The 20,654-nt window shown below is 36.8% G+C and overlaps 1 protein-coding gene across 2 annotated transcripts in view; it reads left to right on the top strand.

The window, feature by feature from the left end:
• The first annotated feature begins 227 nt into the window (after positions 1 to 227).
• The window catches only part of LOC124157798 (extracellular tyrosine-protein kinase PKDCC-like), a 31,968-nt gene continuing 11,541 nt past the window's right edge, over positions 228 to 20,654 (top strand). For both annotated transcript variants that reach the window (XR_006864653.1, XM_046532817.1), the window contains exon 1: positions 228 to 952. Coding sequence is in view for 1 of the 2 variants with exons in the window: in XM_046532817.1 (XP_046388773.1) it covers positions 338 to 952 (615 nt within the window). In the remaining variant the exon portion in view is untranslated. The remainder of the gene's footprint in view (positions 953 to 20,654) is intronic.

A 20,654-nucleotide genomic window follows, 5' to 3' on the forward strand; every position in this document is an offset into this window, starting at 1 on the left:
AAAAAATTAATTTACAAGACTTGAACGACGGTGGTCTGAAGGTGAAACAGCCTAGAAAATGAACCGTTCCAACCCAGGGCTCTCCCCGAAGTGAGCGAAATTCTTGCACCCAGAGAAGGGGAGTTATCCCCTTTAATGTCAGTTTGTATCGCGCAGGCGCCGATCCCCTCACGCAGAGACTTCGAACAGACGACTCGACTGCTCCTTCCGTACAGTCGATCCAGACACTTCGACGCGAGCTGTTGTCCGCAAAAGGCTACTTCTTCAATTCTTCCAGCACTCTGAATACGCCCATTTAGAACGTGCCAAATGCGGTGATGTCCGTCGGATTCTCGCAATGGCATTGTGCCCGTACTCGGCAGTGATGTGTCTCTGTGTAGTGTCCTATGGCTGCCTCTTCGGAATGGCCGTCACCTTCCTCTTCTGGCCCGGGTTCGACCCTGCTAGAGAGGAGGCCGCCGCGTACGGGAGGATCTGTAAAATCATCGGCGATAGCGGGCACCGAGAACAGTCAGCCTCTGCCTTCCGCTTGATCTTCACCGACGATTCACCCGCTGGTTCCCCCGGAGTTGAGAGCGGCGCGGGCGGCAAGATCTCCGGTTACCTCTCGGACTACCTACTCGGTGCGGTCGAGAGGAACGAGACCGATGACAGTGCGTACGACATACCGGGAGGAGGAGGGGAATTCGCCGCCGCGAAGGCACTGGAGTGTTCGGTGATGAACTCCGCATCCGACCTCGAGTTCTTGGCCAGCGGTTGGACGAAGGCCGTGTACCGGGCCAAGTTGTGGGGTCGGGACGTTGCGATTAAGACGGTGAACCTGAACGGGCTGGACTTCAGGGAGTGTCAGAGCGCGGGAGGATCCCTGTCTGGCTGCTACAGGAGAGTCTCGGTGAAGATTCTGAGGGAGATGATACTTCTACGGCAGCTTAGGCACGAGAATATTGTTCAGGTAAGATTTATGCTGTAAAGGCCTGTTTACACGATACATTAACACGTACGAGTTAATGTACGCTTGCGTGAGTGATTTTTGTGGACCGGAACGGAACTTGTACGAATGCATAATCCAAATTAGAACAGGTTCTATTTCCTGTGCATGCATTCGCACAAGTTGGGTGGTCACACAGTGCATTTTGGCGTTCATTCTCGCGTTCATACATTAAGACATTAACCCGTACATGTTAATGTACCGTGTAAACAGGCCTTAACACAATTTAAACATTGTCGGGAATATTTGAACAATTTGTGCCTATCTTCCTTTAATGGGTTTTCTACCAAATTAGAGGTATTCTACCAAAAAAGGTACACGGTATTTCACCGAGTAATAACCAATCATGACGTTGTAGTTGTACTTACGTGCTAAAGGCTCAATAGAGGAAAGAGATTACTCTGAAAGCAATAATATAACGAACTTGAGACAGTGTTCATCACTAATTCCAACTAAGTTATGAGTTTATAGCGCCATCAACATCTTCAACAAAGGCATAGCAATTTAATTTGGATACAGTCTCGTTCATTTTAAACAATATTCTCGATTAAACTTTCTGAGAGTGCATACTAGGCTATAACTTCAATTCACGACATGTAGATCTTTGTAGCTATAAGCCAAAGAAATAATTGAGGAGAATAATAGCTTTTAAAACAGTTACCATTAAAGGCAACGGTTATTGCCATTCGGTTATCATTATTATTATTCTACCATTTACCTTACTTGGTCTAATATTCATAAAATATATGAACAACGAAATGTTTTGTGACAATCAAAAAAGGAGTATTCCAGATAGGCAAACTATCCATGCATGTCATGCCTATTCTTTCTTATGGAATTAAAATGTTTAGAAATGAAAATAGTCGTTTTCTGCCCAAGGCCATTGTGCAATTGAGGTTCGATTGGTATGAGTTATTTAATTAAATAAATAAGGAAAGGAGAATTGTAGTCAAGTACTAAAGCATTAATTGAGGAATGTGATTATTCTCATAGGAACAACATTATAATACGAACTTGAGACAAAGCTCCTCACTAATTCCATTAGTTACAATGTAAATGCGCCATCAATATCTAAAAAAAACGCATTGCTATTTAATGTGGATAAACTTCGGTACAATTCAAGCAATACTCCCTATTTCGTTTTCTGATTAGTAATTCAAGGGTTTGGTTTGTTTTTTTAAGAGAAATTATGCCTTAGTTCCAGCTTTTCACAAACGTTTTACTCAAAGAAAACGCTACTTTAATAAACAATAAAAACTAAAGACGATATTTATTAACTGAGAAATCTAACTAGGTATTTGTAACTCAGCATACAAATTCACTACCTTCTTAGTTATTGACGGAGAAATGTACGGTTCACCGATTAGCGTGAAATAAAGTAACATTTTTTCATTAAAATCTCAATTTAATTAAAAATCAGAATCTTAAATTTTATGGACAGTGAGGTTGACAACTCAATGAAATATTCAGCAGCAAGAAAGTTTCCCCTGCGTTACATGTTTTAGGGTACGATTCAGCATAGAAAATTCCTGAGTTGAAATAAAGTCTAAGCGGTAGTCATTTTCTGGAAAATGTGTCGCCTATCAATAAATATTGCTCACCTTTAAAAGTAAAAAAAACTCACCTATTAAACTTAAACTTAAGCATGAACGGCTGTCCAGCATGAGAACTAACCCATTAAGATGGGGAATTTTGACTCAAAGTGGCGTCAAAATTTTGTTCCACAAAAAGTTTATATTTTGATATTAAAATAATCTAACTCACGCGTGTAATGGGGAATGAATACATAAAATTATTTCGTAATAATACTGGTTCCGATGTATTTCATGATATTTGCCCAGAGAACTATATTCTGCAAAATACCTTTGCACCATCGAGGAACCGCAGCGTTGGTCGAATTTGTTTGATAAACGTAAGATTGATATATATTCCTCTCATTTAAGTATATCACAATTCAGGAATGCTTAAGACAGTCGCCATGGGTCACATTACTCCTATCAAAAGAAATTTTCTCAGTAGGAGTTCGCAAGATCCATACCATTTCTGTTTGAGCTTTATCAAGAATCCAAGGCAGGTAGACGAAAAGTAGGTCACGTAAATATACCACAATAAAATCCCTGATGTAAAAGACACGATGAAATCCTTATGGCCATCATTGCCCCTTACTTGATGAAAGTGCAGTTTTAGTAGATGAATCCTTACAAATGCGTACATAAAATGGCGTGTGTTTTACGTAGTAGCACGGAGGTAGTGCTTCTACGGTCGTCATCAAACGATATATTTCTTTGAAAAATATGACTTTGAGTTCAAAGTAAAACGGTAAAAAAGGCGAGATGAGAAAAGAGGAAACAATATCTGCGAAGGAAAGAGGAAGTGCAAAAGGTAACCAACGCGACAGAAACTTTCATTGTCTAACAAAAATACAGTTCATAAGGAAAAACAACTTTATAGACGTTAATATTTACATGGCTGTGTCGCAAAACAGCTTTTTAGAGTAAACGGGAACCTAGTTTCTTACCAAACATGAATTATTTTTATTTATAACAGTTTGCATCATTCATATTTTTACATACCTTTCTGTAACCTGTCAACAGACTAGCCACATCATTAATAATTGCAACTTATAATCAAAGGTTGTCGTATAAATTCTGATTATAATACCTCTATCTCCTGCAAACGACTCTGGTTCCGTCCTTGGTAAAGGAATAGGTAGCCTAGCAGGGTGCCAAGTAAGAAGACCAAGTAAGCGGAAAATTCTTTCATTACTCCCGGGGTTGATAACCCCACGGAAAGTGCATTTAAGGGGTGAAAGGAAACAGATAATAGAAGTAAGTAAGGAGGCGTAGCGGGGTCTTGAAAGAGGTGGAATGGGATAAGAGAAAAAAGGTTCGGCCAAGGAACGATTCATGAAGGCTCCGAGGAAGCAGCCGGAAATGGATATAAATCACATCCCGGGACAACATTTTACGGCAGAATTCCCTTCAGGCACACAAAGGGTAAGCGAGCATCCGTGACGAACATTTTCAGTGCGGTTCAAGAGACGTGAATTAGCAACAAACGGATGGTGATTCGACGATGACACGTATTTAAATAGACGGAATTTCTACACTGCTCTTTGAGAAATTTCGACCATGCGGAACTTGAACGAAGTTTTTTTTTTACAGAAAGAAAAATATGAGAGATGCATTCAGAATTCGCGTTTGTGAGCTTGGAAAAGAAAATTTCACCCACAACAGCCTCATTGTCGTTTTTCTTTCCGTAAAAAAAATACGTGAACAGATTTTCACTGAAACAAACTTCTATGTAGAAGTTTTGCATAATTTCGATATAATGGTGGAATGCTGGCAGAATAAGTTATCACGAAGACTTTTTTCACCTTGGTTGGTGGAAATTATGGCAGTATATTTAGCTATAGCTGCCTTTTGGATTTAAAAAAATATCCGAGGAACCATCAAGTATAGTATTGCCTAGCAATATCGTATATTTAACAAAATAGGTTTAATGGTATTCTAAATTTTCACCTCGAAAAGTAAATTATTATAAGATATGTGTGGGTTGAAAGCCAAGGGGTACAAGTGACTTCTCTTTTCTATATAGAGCCCTGTACAGAAATTAGGCATAAAAAACAAACGAGATCAATTAGGTACTTAGTAGTGCATTTGATTTTCCACTCGAAGTCAGCACAGAACAGACTAACTCGTTTCCCTTGGCAACCAAGTTTTTGTGTATTTATTCTTACGATTAACGTTACCTAACTCTGTTGAGAAAAAAGTCATTTGTACCCCTTGGCTTCCAAAATAGTAAAATGTAAAAAAATTGATATTAACGAAATGAAGATTAATAAGAAAGAATGAACACATATTTCACTACACTTTGAATAAAAACCCTTTAAATCTCCCCTCGCGATTGGAAGTATCATTACAGATGCTTCGAACACTGCATTGGACACCGCTTGCAAAAGTAATTTTATTGAAAAGAATTGCAAGACCCATTCCTTAAAGTAGGGTTTAAAATGTAAGGCTTTTAACTTTATAGCCTACGTTACCTTCTTACCTACTGATGGCGAAAGAAAATAAAAAAAACGATACAAGGAGAAATGTGTTGGGGAAATAAAGCTTTGAGTTGGAAGCAAAAAAATAAAACTTTGTAAGGTTCACTATTATTTTAATATGGGCACGACCCGGGTTTCGTAACGTGGTTACGTCTTCAGGTTACGAAACTTAACCACGTTACGAAACCCGGGTCGTGACCATATTAAAATAATAGTGAACCTAAAATTTTGAGTGTTGAACTGCTTGCTCATGTGTTATTCAATCGGTGTTTGATGTAAACAAATATAAGCTCTCGGATATCAGCGAATCTTAGAGTATATGCTAAGTGGTATCGCTTCCTTTCAGATCGCCAGACACGGATTTATCTCAGTAAGAAGTGCTATCAAATATAGTTTTAGAGATTTTTCATCTTCCTATTACTGGATGTTGAAGAAGATTTATGCTCCCCAACTGAAGCCTATTAAGTTTTTTGATTTATTAACACTTCTTATTTTGATTTGGATAGTTGCATTTTGATTACGTGACTCAAATAAATATAATTGACCATGTTCTGATTTTGAAAATATTTCTAACTTTATTTTCAACCGCTATATTTAAGTCAAGCAGTTCGTTTCGGGAATATGGTAGGTCTTATGGCATACGCTTTTGTTTTAACAATAGTATTCTAATCAATATTTTGATTGAAACTTAAAATAATATTGTTATCGATAGAGGTGGAATCAAATAAAGGTTGTCATGAAAATGCATGTACGTTAAATATTATTTGAGATAATTTTGAGAAATACCTATTTCCGCTCTCGGGCTACAGAAAACGTCACGCAACGTCATTCATTTGCATTCATGCAATGATCCCTTTCAGATGAGAGTTTTCCCTTATTCTAACATTTACCTTACGCTATATATCTTCAAGTTATTAATCAATTATGACTATCCTATCATAAATTGGATGTGGGACGAAATTGCTTAGTACAAAAGTAATTGCGAACACCTCAAAGACTAAATTAACTTAACACAGGCACGGTTAAATTGACGAAATTTCAAAGGAAGAAACATTCAGTGTTGCCCAATGCAATGTTCTTATACAATGTAACACTAAACCAATAGTAGGATGTAGTTGTAGAGTTATTACATTTTTAAAGGAGATTAAAACCGAATAGACATCATACAAATATAAAATTCAGTGACAGAAGACGATCTTTGAGTTGAGTGAAGCGAAAATATTTTCCCAGTTTTGAGACCCTTTCCTGAATAAAAAAAATTTTCCGTGAAATATATTTTACGATTTGCAGTGGTATCAAAGGATTCGCGTCTCACCGATGACGTGAATATATCCACGGATCCACAACGGATCCCAGAATAGGAAGAAAAAGCTGAGATCTTACTCCAAGAGGAAGGAGGAAGGAAAGAAGACGTCAGCATGGACTTCATCGGCGTGGAAAAGATGTTTCCGCAAGGGAACTCATGGCTGGCGTGAGATACGACTAGAGGCAGCGAAAAACTAGTTATTACCGCCATAAGCTCCGTCGTCGGACGAGGATGTCGAATTCATACTCACTCTTCGAATCCCGTCTTACCTATCATCACTTCTTTTTTTTTCGATCACTCGAATAGAGTCCAATTCCCATTGGAGATTCGGATCCTGAAGCTTGCTCACGCCTGAGAAGTCTATCACCGAGATAGAATCATCACGGGTAATCTTACCAGTAAAACAAAATCCCTTCTGCAGCTAGATAGATACACGGAATGAAGTTTTAATAAAACATAATCCTTAGATTTGACCAGATTTCTGCTATCCTTCCATGAAATGGCAAGATATAACTTGAAAATATTCTTGATTTTCTTCATACGTATGCAGTATTATTATCTACGAAATGATATTAATGCCAAAATTATGCAAAGGAAATAAAAAAGATAAGATATTCATTTTTGCGCCTTGAAAAGCAAACAGCATCATTATCACATATAGAAGAATGACATACCTTCGGAAGCTATCTTATCATGTGTCGCAAGCTTCGCAGTTTAGTCACTGTATTTTTTTTTAAATCTTTTAATTTTTGCTAAATTCAGGATGTTTTTCCGCTTTGCACATGTTTTATTTTGCTCATAATTTGCGTACCGAAAGGTAAAAACAGGTGTACCTAAAAGTATATGAAGATATTGGTTTCAAGAATATTATATATATCAAAATAAGCTGATGGTGTACAATTGGATAAAAATACGCAAGGTACTAGTAAATGAATCTATTATACTGGTGAACGATCAATGATATAATTTTAATTTTACCATAAACGCAGAAAAATGAACATTCAATGCCTAAAACATTGTTTTAGAACTAAACCCCAATAAATGTAATCGTCGAAGATTCATAGGTCCCACAGGGAATTATATTTTGCCCGGAGTTCTTTTACAGACTAGCACCCCTACATTATCCGGTCTGCTACCTGCCATAGAAAATCACGGCGGCTACTTTGCTATCATTGGAAGGCGTGCGAGATGGGAAAAAAGGCAGCGGAAGGTGTGTTTTTCAGTCTAAAAGGGTTTGGTGATGGCAGGAGAACATTAGGGTCACTCACGCGAGATGGAAAGCCATTTTTGGTTGGCTTGGAATCCACCTCGGGAGCAGGAATGTATGCGCAGCTTGGAGTAACGCGTCGCCTTTAAAAAGGTTAAAGGGAAACGGCTAACTAATCGGGTGGGGGCCGCGATAGCTCAGCCATTCACTCGTTTGACGGTGTTAAGATATATCATTGGAACTACTTGGTCCATATTTGAATGAATTCAACCGATTTAGGCGTGATATAGTTGAAGTTTGACGTGATAAAATAAAGCGTAATTTCTGGCGGTATGTTATGGTATTTGAAGGAGGCGACCGACAGCTTAGGTTATTTGCGCCGTGAGGGAAGGGTAAGTAAGGAAGGATTGAGAGAAACCCGGCGTCGGCATTAGCCTTAAAGGTTTTTATTAGGTTAATTTAAAAATTTAGGTCAATAACAAAATTAAAGGTTTTTGGTGCGATATTCCCTGTAAGAGTAAATATGTATAAGATACAAAACAAAATTTCGTGATAACAAAAGTACCAAAGATTTTAAATAAAAAGATAAATAGTAAATTGATTTGCACTAAAAAAATCAAATGGTCTGGAAAGAAGGATTAGGGCGTGGGACACGATGGAAAGATATATTGGAACGAGTGAGATAAAAGAAAGCGAAAAAGACAGCTGGAATTTCTAAGGCTTGTGTCGAGGTAATACTATAGTAAGGATAAACTGTCAACGGTTGGGTGGGTTATATATGCGCAAAGCAGGAGAGAAACTTGTGGAGAGAAAGCAACATAAATGCCTGTTTTCCAAAACGAGGAGGTTGACTGAGAAGCCAAGACACCCGGGATATATAGTGGCGAAGATGGGGATAAGCTTTCGGAAGGAAGGAATACGGTTAAGGACGGATTGACAAAGACAGGGACAAGCCGCTCGATAAGCAGAAATTGAAATTCCACGGAATCGTGTTTTCAAAATGAGATACAAGAGGCTGTGTGATACAGCGGCTTATTCGGGAGATTGGCTGGGATGTTTGCAGAGTAGGCCACCGCAGCGACAAGGTAACCCATCCCAATGCTCCGTAGCTCAATCAACCCCTTCACTCCCAAGAAGACACCCGCATCTCGTCGCTCCATCTTCCTGCGTACCCAAATAAAAAAAGGTGCGAAAGAAAATGAGATTTTTGCTGTAAAGAGACACTGAAATGTCTTATTCCCATTGGATGAGCCTTATTTTTTCACTAATCATGCAACGATAGAGATAAATCCTTTTGAGTAGGAAAAAATATATAACATGAATTATAGCATGAAGTTGTAAACCATTAATACTGTTTTACCGTAAGTTTTTGTCTCATGACGGCTGGAAGAAAGTCACTTGTTATCTCATGATTGATATTGGCCTCCAAGTCATTTGAAAGTTTTTTTTTTCAATTCATAAAAAGTATCCCTGTAACGCTGAATGAGTTCAGAATCAATGTGCGACTAAAGCTATTAAGCAATAAGAAGGATTCAGGGGAGGTAATATATTACGTGTTGAGGGTGTTTTGAGAGTCATTATGAAAAACTAAACAATTATTTTCGTGGACTCATTGGTCCTTTAAACTAGCAAAAAATACATTAAAATAATCAAATAGTGTCTTTTGAGTGAAATCATTTAACTTCTACTTGTAACTTTCAGCCTCTGTTTGCCCAGGAAGTTCAAATTAGGTTTTTTATGGTTGGCTATGTTGACGGAACCTTTTAACACCTTAAGTAGATACAGATGTCATCATCAGTCACATAGCGACATATAATGACCGCTGTTTGTGATTCATTATTTCAAACTCGAGTCAAAAAAGTACACGGTGCAAAAAAACAAGAATCCACTTCAAAATTTCAAAAAACCAAGGCAAGAAACCGGAATTTGGAACAAAAAAAATAAAAAATACTCATCCTTTCCAAGAGCAACATTTGTTTTCTAACGAAAAAAATGAGGACGAATTGGTTAAACACGCGAAATGAGAAAGAAGGGAAATGAATTTGATTTAAACTAACGTAATAAATCAGTCAGAAGCATTCTCGACTCGGAATACAAATAGACTTGATGAAAAATGCCCCGGGCGAGTATTGTTTGAAGAGGAGGCGAGTCACATCTGGATCGGAATGCAACCACAAGTGAAAATGTTTAAGATTAAAAACTTTCGCCCATCATTTAACTTCCTTCCCTAAAGTTGTCAAGGCAGAACAAATATCCAAGTGGATTCCAACCAAACAAGTTGCTCCATTTATACTATGTGTTTGTTAACATTCCACCCGAGCAAAGATCTTCAGAACAGAACAGAGAGCAGTGATTCATCGAGTAGATAGTGATTATACCTCATTTTATAATTGTCCTTGTACGGATTCATTTTTTCTTTATTTGCAACGATATAATGGAAATAAGACTACAAGTAGCTCAAACAGTAATAAAATCCATATTGCCTGTGGAAACCTTGGCTGCGTGAAGTGTAATAAGTTGAAGAAACTTAAATGATAGCTAAGCGTGCGGTAACTTCAACCATTTTTCCCTCATGAAAAACTAACTTCTTTCTAAAACCTTTTTGCTCCTTATCTTGATCCAACCGATCTACTTCACCAATTTCTTCCAATAGTTTCTCAAAGTGGGCTCCCAACAGTTTCACTTTTTTGCTCTTCTAGATCATTATTTCTAACTTCCTTCACCCATTCCTTGACAGAACCTAAAATATCCCTCGAGCTTGACATCGTATGACAAATGTGTTCATCCAAATTCAACGGCTTCCTTGGACTCACCAGTGCGGCCACCAAAAATACGGCACATCACATATCTTCCAGTGACTGACCTCTTCCAATTATACCCGGGTTCAGTCAACTGTAAATCCAAATAAGCTCATCGGAAAAAAGACCAAAATCTTCGTTTCTTTCACTTCACGTACGTTACACAAAAGCATTATTAGGTTGTAATATCTCCACTACACACAGCTAATTCCATTCCATTCCATTGAATATTTCGTGAAAAAATTATGTTATACTTCAAATATTTCATTGTTGAACTTTAATGTTCTTTCTCGAGTGCGTTTTACATTTATAACGTGTTAGCAACGATTTTAATGTGTTGAAAAATCTTTGAACGCCACCGGTAGAAACAGGTGTCATCATCAGTCACACTGCAACATATAATGAACGCTAATTGTGAATCATTATTTCAAACTGGAATCAGAAAAAATACAGAGGGAAAAATAACAAGAACCCACTTAAAATTTTCAAATATCAACGCAAGAGACCTGAGTTTGGAATACAAAAAAATACTCATCCTTTCCAAGAAAAACACTTATTTTCTGACGAAAAAATCAGGACGAATCGGTTAAATATGCGAAATGAGAAAGAAGAGAAATGAATTTGAGTTATACTAACGTAATAAATCAGTCAGAAGCAGTCTCCACTCGGAATACAAATAGGCTTGATGAAAAATGCCCCGGGCGAGTATTGTTTGAAGAGGGGGAGGCGGTTCAAATGGGGATGGAAGTAATCAGGGGAGAGGGAATGCTGGCTAAAGATGTTCCGGATGGGAAAAGGGGTGGGCGGTGAGAATTGGTGGAAAAACGAAAATTGGAGAGAACAAGAAGACCCGAGAAAGAGTGAGAATTAAAAGATTTTTTTAGTCGCTGAAAAAAGCAAGAGGGTTTGAACACATGAATGAGAAAAAAAATCTTCAAAGGGTGTAACGAATTCGGAGGTTAGGTTGAGCCTGGATTTAATTATTGCGTGGGTTAAAACTCAGTTTTTTCTTTAGTGAGTAAGAAACGACTATCGACTGAACGTATCTATTACGCTCTACCGATCGTTTTTTTATTATATTCGTGAAATATTATTTGTTTTACTATTCCTCTATTATTTTCAAACATAGGGAGACAGAATACACCTTTGACAACATATTTACGTATCATGAAGAAAGAATTACTCTGAGAATTTTCTACGGAAATGCTTTCAAATTTAAAATACGGTATCATTTTGACATTGGTATACTGTGTATACCGAAAATTTCAAGACGATAGCTTAAGTTTGCAATGATTAATATGTGATGAAAAAAAACCATCGAGCGCAAGAGTAATGCTTCTTCTTTTTAAATGCCGACAATATTGATAGGCCACTCGGTTACAGTACAAGCCAATACACCATTACTCTAAAGTAGTCACCTCTCTTGAAATTATGAGGTCGGCTCTAATCTTAATAGCACTTGCATTAGTCTAGAACACTTTATTTGTTTGATACATACGTCTTTTCAGGGATAAACAACATAATTTCCCCAGGATTTGTCATTATTTAGACATACAAAAGCCTCAGAAAAATTCATAAACTTGTGAAGACATGCAGATACATATTTTCCATTGGTTCTTTCTCTCAATAGTATTTAGAATATTTATGTGACTTTTGCGTTAATCAATGGAGTAGGGTTGGGATGTATTCGGCACATCCATTTCCTATCTCCCCATACTGCTTTATCCTCTCACACCTACGACTGACCCTGTTGAGTAAATAAATTTATATGATAAAGTAAATGATCTTGAATTATTCATTTCAATTATTTCAACAGAAAAGTTGGCATACTGCAGCCCTTCCTAGTCCAAGCAAGTAGCTTCAGTTCCTTGATATTTTATCATAGCGCCCTTTTTTATCTGCCTCAAGTAATTCTCTCTTAGTCTTCCTCAGCTACTCTTTGCCTTCGTTTTTCCCGCCATAACTATTTCTCACGTAATCACTTTGCCTTAAGGCTTGGCCTTTCCACCGAGTCTTTCCCTATTGTATGATGCTCACAGTAACTTTCCCTCTCAAATTCTTCGGTGCACATCCGTTTCTCACGCTATCCGTCCATTTAATCTTTCAGTACCTGCCGCCAGTTCAAAAGCCTCACGTATTTTTCTCTTATAAGGTTTTTCAATGATCAAATTTTATGATCAGCAGAGTTCCTCAGTAATCACGACTGTTTACACATCTTGTAACCAGTCTATATGCTCATGTAGCAGTTGTCGGCCTTTTTGGAGCATATTGACGAATGAATGGTAGGTGTTGATGAGGTAAAGAAAAGAGAGTTGGTACATTTTATATGAATGGAATAGGAGGGTGTGAGGAATAATTATTTATCGTTGCCATACGGCTACATCCTACCATTCTGAGCATAAGAGGCTCTTGAAGAAATACCGCTTTACTTTTTGCTGTCGAGTTGTCACAAATATGATTTTGAAGTTTGCAACAACTTATTACACTTATTAGGAGTCTGCTGTTGTTATTATTTATTAATGCTCGTATTTGTTTTTCCGGTCGGAATAAGCTTGTGTACTGCCAGATATAGACGAGTGCGAAAAATTCAATATGGACACCTGTTGTCTTTAAATTACGTGCAAGAATCATGAAAGTAAAAAAGAAATGGAATTAAATGAATCTATTTTACTTTTCCTTCATCCTAAAATAGTCTTTCCCTCAATAATTTATCCTTTCTTTCAAGATCACTCGAAGAGCATAGAACGACATTAGATTATGACCTCGCTGCCACCCAGTGTAAATATATGGATACCGGTCGTTCTGAAGACACAAGTCGATGTATTGCCAAAATATTTCGTTGGATTACTAAAGACGATAATAATAGTAGCGTACATAAATATATTCACAATCGTAATCGGAAAGTTTTCAGGGTGGAAATGGGTTAAGGAGGAGTGATAAAATCCTATTACTGCTTTTCTTATTCCTATTTTATTTATTTTTTAAAATCTCAATTACCCCCAATACCTACCAACAGCAAGATGAGGCCTTTACATCCGGAGTCTTAACAATCAACAACAGATGATCACACACAGCCATGTCCTGGAAGGGGCAGCCTATCCAGGCGGGACTAGAACCCGCGACCTTCGGTATGGTTGGCGAGGACTTTTACCCGCCGCCACGGAGGCCGACTTTGTTCGCATTTATCCGTAAAGTGACACTGCCCACATGAATGTTTTCATGTATTATTTCCTTGATACTATTCTATTGCTCCTAAACACCCAATTGGGACCCAATATGGAAAAAAAATATAAACATGAGGGACTCGAGGCAAATGAATCCATTACGCTCCTTTAGAAAATCACGGCGGAACGGAGCGATACTTTCTCATTACTACAAGCGATGAAGGAGATGCATCAAATATCCCCAGCGCAAAAGAAAGTAATAAATACGGGAGGGGGATTTTATTTTTTCACCTTCCTCCGGGGGAAAGGAAGTCAAACACTTAATTAGGCCAAACTCTCCAAAAAAACGAGGAGAGAGACTTGAAGAGCTCCTCGAGAGCGGGTGTCGTTGCTGAGTGGGAGGCGAGGGCAAGAGGAGAGTGACTTAAAGGCAGACCTCGCACTCGACACTCTTCGCCAAACGCTCCACGAATCCAAATGAGGCGGGCGTATCTAATTCCCTCATTCGAATGTTTTTGCTTTTGATTCGGTACCTGCCATCGACGACTAAAGTGTATAGCTTCTCTTACTCTATTTGGTATGGGGAGGAATTTAAAAAAGGAGATAAAAACTCAAAAAATGTATTATATCGTAGCCGGAGGTTCTGGGTTCGAGTCTCAGTCAGGCCGCATTTTTACTCTCTGATTTCTGGCTTTTTTCCATCTACTACAGCACCGTTGTCCTCGTCCTTTGTCTATTATATGTTCCAATCCCTTCCTTTTCTTACCTATTGATTTAGTTGTATGTTTGTGCTTAAGGCGTCGTGTGAATGAATGAAGTAGTATAACATATATAAACATATTTTATATGCAAGGTGCTTCAGGAGGAAATTGAATTACTTCGGGAGGTGGTCGTAGAGAAAAATTTAAGTATCTTTATCAATATCGATTATCGACATTTAGTCGGAACTTCTTTAATTTTTCACTTCACTCCTTTACTTCAAACATTAATCTTTGAGTTTAGTTAAACGATAGATTTGGGCAAGTTTCAGCAATATGAATGTGTAATCTCACCAACCCTTAAGTTAATCGTTTCAGACAGCTTTAATCGCACATTTTCTTACAACCTTAATAATTTAATGTCCTTGAAATTCAGTGCATAAAATGTCTAACAGGCTCGATGCCCAAGAAAAACCGTTTTCAACTTTTCTTTTCAAACAGTTTTATTTCAACCGTTCCTGCATAAAGCGTTAAAAATGTTGCGTTGTCATATCTAAGTTACTAACGAGTTGCGTTGTTTATCCACAAAAATGCTTACCATGTTCTCCCCTACCACCTCCTGAAAAGTTGCAGATTCTTCCAGAAACAGCCTATAGGTATTATCAGAAAATAGATAATTATGAGTAGTTCACCTAAATGTCACAAAAAGAAGCTGCGGTCTGGTCAAATTTATGCATTACATTTTCAAAATATCTTGAATATTTAGAGAGAGTGCTTAAATTTAATTTCAATTCACACACTCACGAATCAATACTGTGCGCTTTCATATTCAAGCTCCTAATTGGTAGAACCATCTGAGCATTTGATGTGGTGATCACATTTTTATCAAGAGTAAATGAAACCACCGCACCAATCGAACCATACCGTGGCAGATGCATGCATCTGACCTTGCATTGGTCATGCATCTGTCCTTGAGGTTTTTTCTTATAAATGAATCCTCAAGATTTTCTGATTTATTTTTCAGTGTAATTTTTAGGTAAAAATTGAGTTTTCTGCTACCTATTATAGAAAACGTAGAAGCCGATCGCAAAATAAAATAACTATAGAAATCTAATAGCTCGTAAAAATCCACATTTATCCCAAAATTTGAAGGAACATACATTTATCTCAGAGATTACTTCTTTTAAGGAATGGCCCTTAAAACATTTTTTATCAAACTTGCAATAGTAATTTACAGTTATTTTTTCTTTGATGTTCATAGAAACCTCATAAAACAAAGGTTTTTCATTTACGGACTATTTTATCCATTGTATTAGTTACATTTATTAACTTTCTGGAAAAAATAGTGATGGACTTCTGATCAACTTTTTCAGCGGCTATTTTTTGCGATATTTTTGGAAAAATTAAGAACTCATTTCCGCGCTATATACATAACTTAAAAACGGAAGGTGCACATTCATCGGTTTAATGCTGCTAACACTACTCTCCCCAGAGAATATTCAACTCCGCTCGTAACACCTGCTGCTGAACCGGAACGACTAGATAGATGGGATTACGGAGACTGTAATTGCATTGGAATACTCATCATTGACCACGTTGATAGTATTTGCATGCGAATGCCAAGTTCGTATGCAACACACAATTCTCACTGAATCCTGGAGAGAGATGGGAAACGAAAAATTGAAGAGAAGCGCGATTGATTCTCATGAAAATTATTAGCGATTAAACAAATTGGATATAAGTGTAATTTCTATATCACCTATTACCCTTAAAAATGATAGCGAAATTCTCAAATTGTTTTATATTTCTACATTTTTTAATCTACACTACCCTGAAAACAATGAATTTAAGGCTTTAATATGGGAGGATTACAAATAACAATAGCATTCGCCCCACACAAACAGCCATTCCCTGGACCCTGGAGTCCACCTAGACGGACCTCAAACCCGAAACCTTCGGCACTTAAGGCGAGGACTACCCTGCCCTTCTAGTGTATTTTTACGGCAAGATGAAAAAATTAAATGCATACTTTAATGACCGTGTTTAAAAATTGGAAATAGAAATGAAACCATTACTGTTAGCCAACCCTCGAAGTTCACTTCATTTGACTGAAATAGATAAAAGTATTAGTATAGGGTAATTAGATTCTAATAACACTGTTGAGGCCTTGAAAATAAATCTGAATGATTGCGAGCAAGACTGGCTCTCATTATATTGTAATAGAGAGTCTTATTCTCGTATAGAGTGACAGTAATGGAAAAGAGTATTTTAAATTGATCATTAAAAGGTGATCCATTATGTCATTTGAAACATTACTTTATCGCGATTAATTATTATCTCATCGTCTACGCATGTTAGCCAGAGGTTTTTAATAAAAGAATGCCGACCCTTCAAAATCTCATGAATACTTCTTTCATTTAGGATAGAACCGATATTCGTGATTAATGATGCCTCCATTATCATTTTTAAATGATTAATGATTATTATCCTTCATTCTTCCATTACGTTTTCATCGGTTCACCGATTTTTTACGCACGCAAGATCAGACTCTCGAATTGCCCTGTGGAATTAATGACTGAAGGAGAGTAAATGAATGTAATATTTGAGACAGTCGGAAATCTTGCAGTCAGGTATACAAGGACATGCAAAGTACTGACTGCCATTACGGATTCATTTATCGATCTATTTTTTTTCGAATACGATGTCGCTAAAAAGAGCTGTCGCTTGATGTTGAACTTTTCGCCGTTCCTAATTAGGAAGATTTTTCTGCCTACTTTTAGATGTATTTCGGACTCCCGACTCTCATAAAATGCGTGAAATTTTGTAAATGACAACTATTGTGCAGATAAATTCCTAGCAGCTTAAATATGTCCAGAGCCCAAAGCCCCTAACAGTGATGGTGATCATGGCTTGATTTGCGGCTACTAATGACTATTGATGCCACAGAGATCTGGATATTATCTTAGATATCTGAATAACTTGAAAAGTTACGGAAATGAGATGAATATTTTCCAAAATAACTGAATTTATATATCTATTCCATAATACTATACATATAAACAATGCTTTCTTTGAATTTTTTTGACAAAACTTCCTTGTTATAATTCCTTTGATTGTAAACTGAAAACAAATCGACTAATTTAATAAACATTATGCAGCTCTTATATTATGCAATCAATAAACAATTTACGCAGAAAAATTCCAAGGTTGTTATCAAAACATCCATCAAAAAGGAATTGAGCTGAACCCATTAGAAATTTTTTTTAAAAGCTCAAGCGTGATTATTCTCAAACTTTTATGAGAGCAACACACTTTATTGATTGAGAACATTACATAGAGAGAAGTTTGTAATTTTACAGATAAAGTTATGCCATAAATATTATTCTTCATTATTATGGATTTATTAAGAATTAGTCTTCAGTATTTTCACGTTAACGCAAAAAGGTGGCATCGAACTTTGATATTGTTCATCAATATCAAAGTATTCCATCATTTTATAGGTATCTCATTCTATTGGATAATTAAACTAGCGCAATAAGGATAAAGTCTTAATCATTTTTGGCTCATTTTAACACATAAACATAAAATTTCAATAAACTTCTCTGAAACTCTAAGACAAATGGAGGAATAGAATAGCAGAAAATATCGTATGGACATGCTCAAAAAATCAAACAGTTTAAGAAGGCAGCTTGCACTAGCAGAATTTGTGGTGTACTTACTAATAATTATTTTAGTGATATGTTTATAATCCATTTGACAAATTAGCGATATCAGCAAATGTAAATTATTAAAACCACTGAAAGATTATGGGAATTTGTAATTGAAAATGACATAATTAGATCAATCAATTGTTTTCCACACACTTAGTGAATGCTTTAATTTGTTACAGCTGAAGGTGTGCTTCATTAAAAACAATTAATTTATGATTACAAAATGAGTAACGTATATTATTTCAACTGCGTTCATGCTTGAACTAATATTATAGAAAGCCAGAAAAAACAAAATACTGGTGGGATTAGAATGGCAGACTCAAATATTCAATCTGTCACGACTAACTACGCAAAGAGAAATCTCTGGGGTCCTCTGCATAAATTTAGATGGCAATTGAATCTGGAGGCTTCACTGTTACAATCACGAGGGCATTTTATCCTGAGGGCTTCACGTAAACTTACGCCTCGTAAATACATACGTTAAATTAGGCCTCGTTAAACAGCGCTAGAATATTCGTTCACCGTGATCCCACCGAGGGTAAGCGATGTCATGCATGGTGTCCCTCACGAGCGTTTAATTATGAGTACGAGCGCGATTGATGCAAACTGGGTCAAGTCCTCATAAACAGTGGAAGGGTCCTCTTAGCGGAGAGACAGATTGCCGACATTACAGGGTAACAAGGTGAAAACCACATAGGGAAAGAGGGAGGGAGAAGTAACGAAAGGTAGAAGAGATTTAAAGCTACTTTCGTTGATACGAGCAAACATAATGTATTCGCCTTCCTCAATCTAGCATTTATTTTAAAATGCCGAATTTAAAAACCAAAATTATATTTGACGGCTTCGGTGGGGGCGGGTTTAAAGTCCTTATCTGCCAAACTAGAGGTCGCAGGTCCGAGTCCCACATAGGTAGGTCGCCCCTGGTTAGGACTAGGTTGTTCGTGCAGGTATAATTGTAAAAACAAATTGAATAAAAACCGATGTAGAAGGCCAATACATGCTGTTCTCGGTGGTAAGAGAATTTAAAAACGAATGATTTCGACAAGTGAGGAGTTTTTCATATATATCCAATTTTATTTACGTTCCCTCTACCCAAACACTTCCTGTCATTAAAATTATTCTCTACCAATTTAAAATATTAAATAATTTATTTTTATGTTTTAAAAATAATCAATTACTAATTATTCATTTTTGAAAATTAATCTGCATCATTACCCGGTGATCTGTTTAACCGCTTTACGTAGAGCGTAAAAAATGCTATGAAAGAGTATAAATTAAATTTTAACTTACACAATTCGGCAGCTTAATAGACCAATTGCAATTTTATCTATATTATTCTCAATTTATCTTAATTTTTGTCAATAAACATACATACTGTTTTAAGTTTTAACCATTACAAGTGATAGATTTTCAAAACACAAATCCTGTGTTTAGAGAATCATATAATTAAAAAATATAAAGATTAATATGGTCGCAGTTATTGAATACACATCAGAAGTTGTCGAACTAAACTAACATCGTTATTAACAGTCTATACATGAATAATAAATGTATTGTTATATTTTAATTCTTTTTTGAAATAGCAAATAATGCCAGTAATGCTAAATAACCCGTGAAAAAATGCAAAAAATATGAAGTCACGAATATTTTTATTCATGATAATTTCAAGCAAAACACTCATAGGTTCGGGAATGCGAGAGAGAGAGTTGAAATGTTTCCATGACAATGGCTTACCAAAGCTGACCAACAAGTTAAGTTCACTACTGTGTAAGAATAAATTGCATTTCCCCGAGGGATAATAATGAATCGGGCTTGTGATTGTAGTTATAATAAATATTATCTGGCATAAAAATGAAATAAACAGTATTGTTTATCTTGAGTAACTGTATATATTTGTCATTGTCAATTTTCTGTTAAAGCTTTAAAATTCATCCGGAATGATTGCCATAGTGATCGTTTGGATATCGCAGTATTTATAATTTTGATTTTTCACGCTTATTGTCTGAGGGCAGTGTGTTCTTGGGTCATTTTCCCAGAGGACACCGGGGGTTTGAATGGCGGCTCGGAGCAGCGACGGCCTAATCCCTGCCGAATTCTATATGGACCGACTCTAGGGTGTGAACACGCTGTCCTTCCTTTTTGTACGTTTTTCATGAAAATAATAACAGTGGCTAAACTACCATAACTGAATATTATGGACGTCTCCAGTTCAAATCCCAATGACGCTTTTTTGGAGAATATTTTTTTTCCTTTTCCATCCGATTGGAGGCACTCAAGGGTTTCCACTACGTGTGGCATCACGCTGCCTTACCATTTTATTTTTTTAATATCACTAAAGAATAAATCGGCATTGCTTATAATATGGAGGCCGCCGGTTCGTGTCCCAATAACGATTCCAGAGGGGAATATTTTCCCTGCCTTTGTCCAAATGTAATTAACTAGACGGCCTGAGGAGACAAATGCATTTTTAATTTAAAACTTAACCATACAAAATATAACGTCTGTCATCAAATTAATTCGAAAATTTTGGGCCATTGTTCAGAGAGAGAAAAAGTAAGGCTAAAATTACTGTAGTAATGCTTTTATAGCTTCGATCTCGAAAGCTGTCAGGATGCTCGACTGTATCAACCACCTTAGCCTTAATTCTAACGGGTATAGGTATATGAACACGATATTCATAAAATAATTTACTTATTTAGTAAACGGAACGCCACTATTATGGTTAAGAGGAG

This window comes from Ischnura elegans, chromosome 4 (genome assembly GCF_921293095.1).
Source record: "Ischnura elegans chromosome 4, ioIscEleg1.1, whole genome shotgun sequence".
NCBI lineage: Eukaryota > Metazoa > Arthropoda > Insecta > Odonata > Coenagrionidae > Ischnura > Ischnura elegans.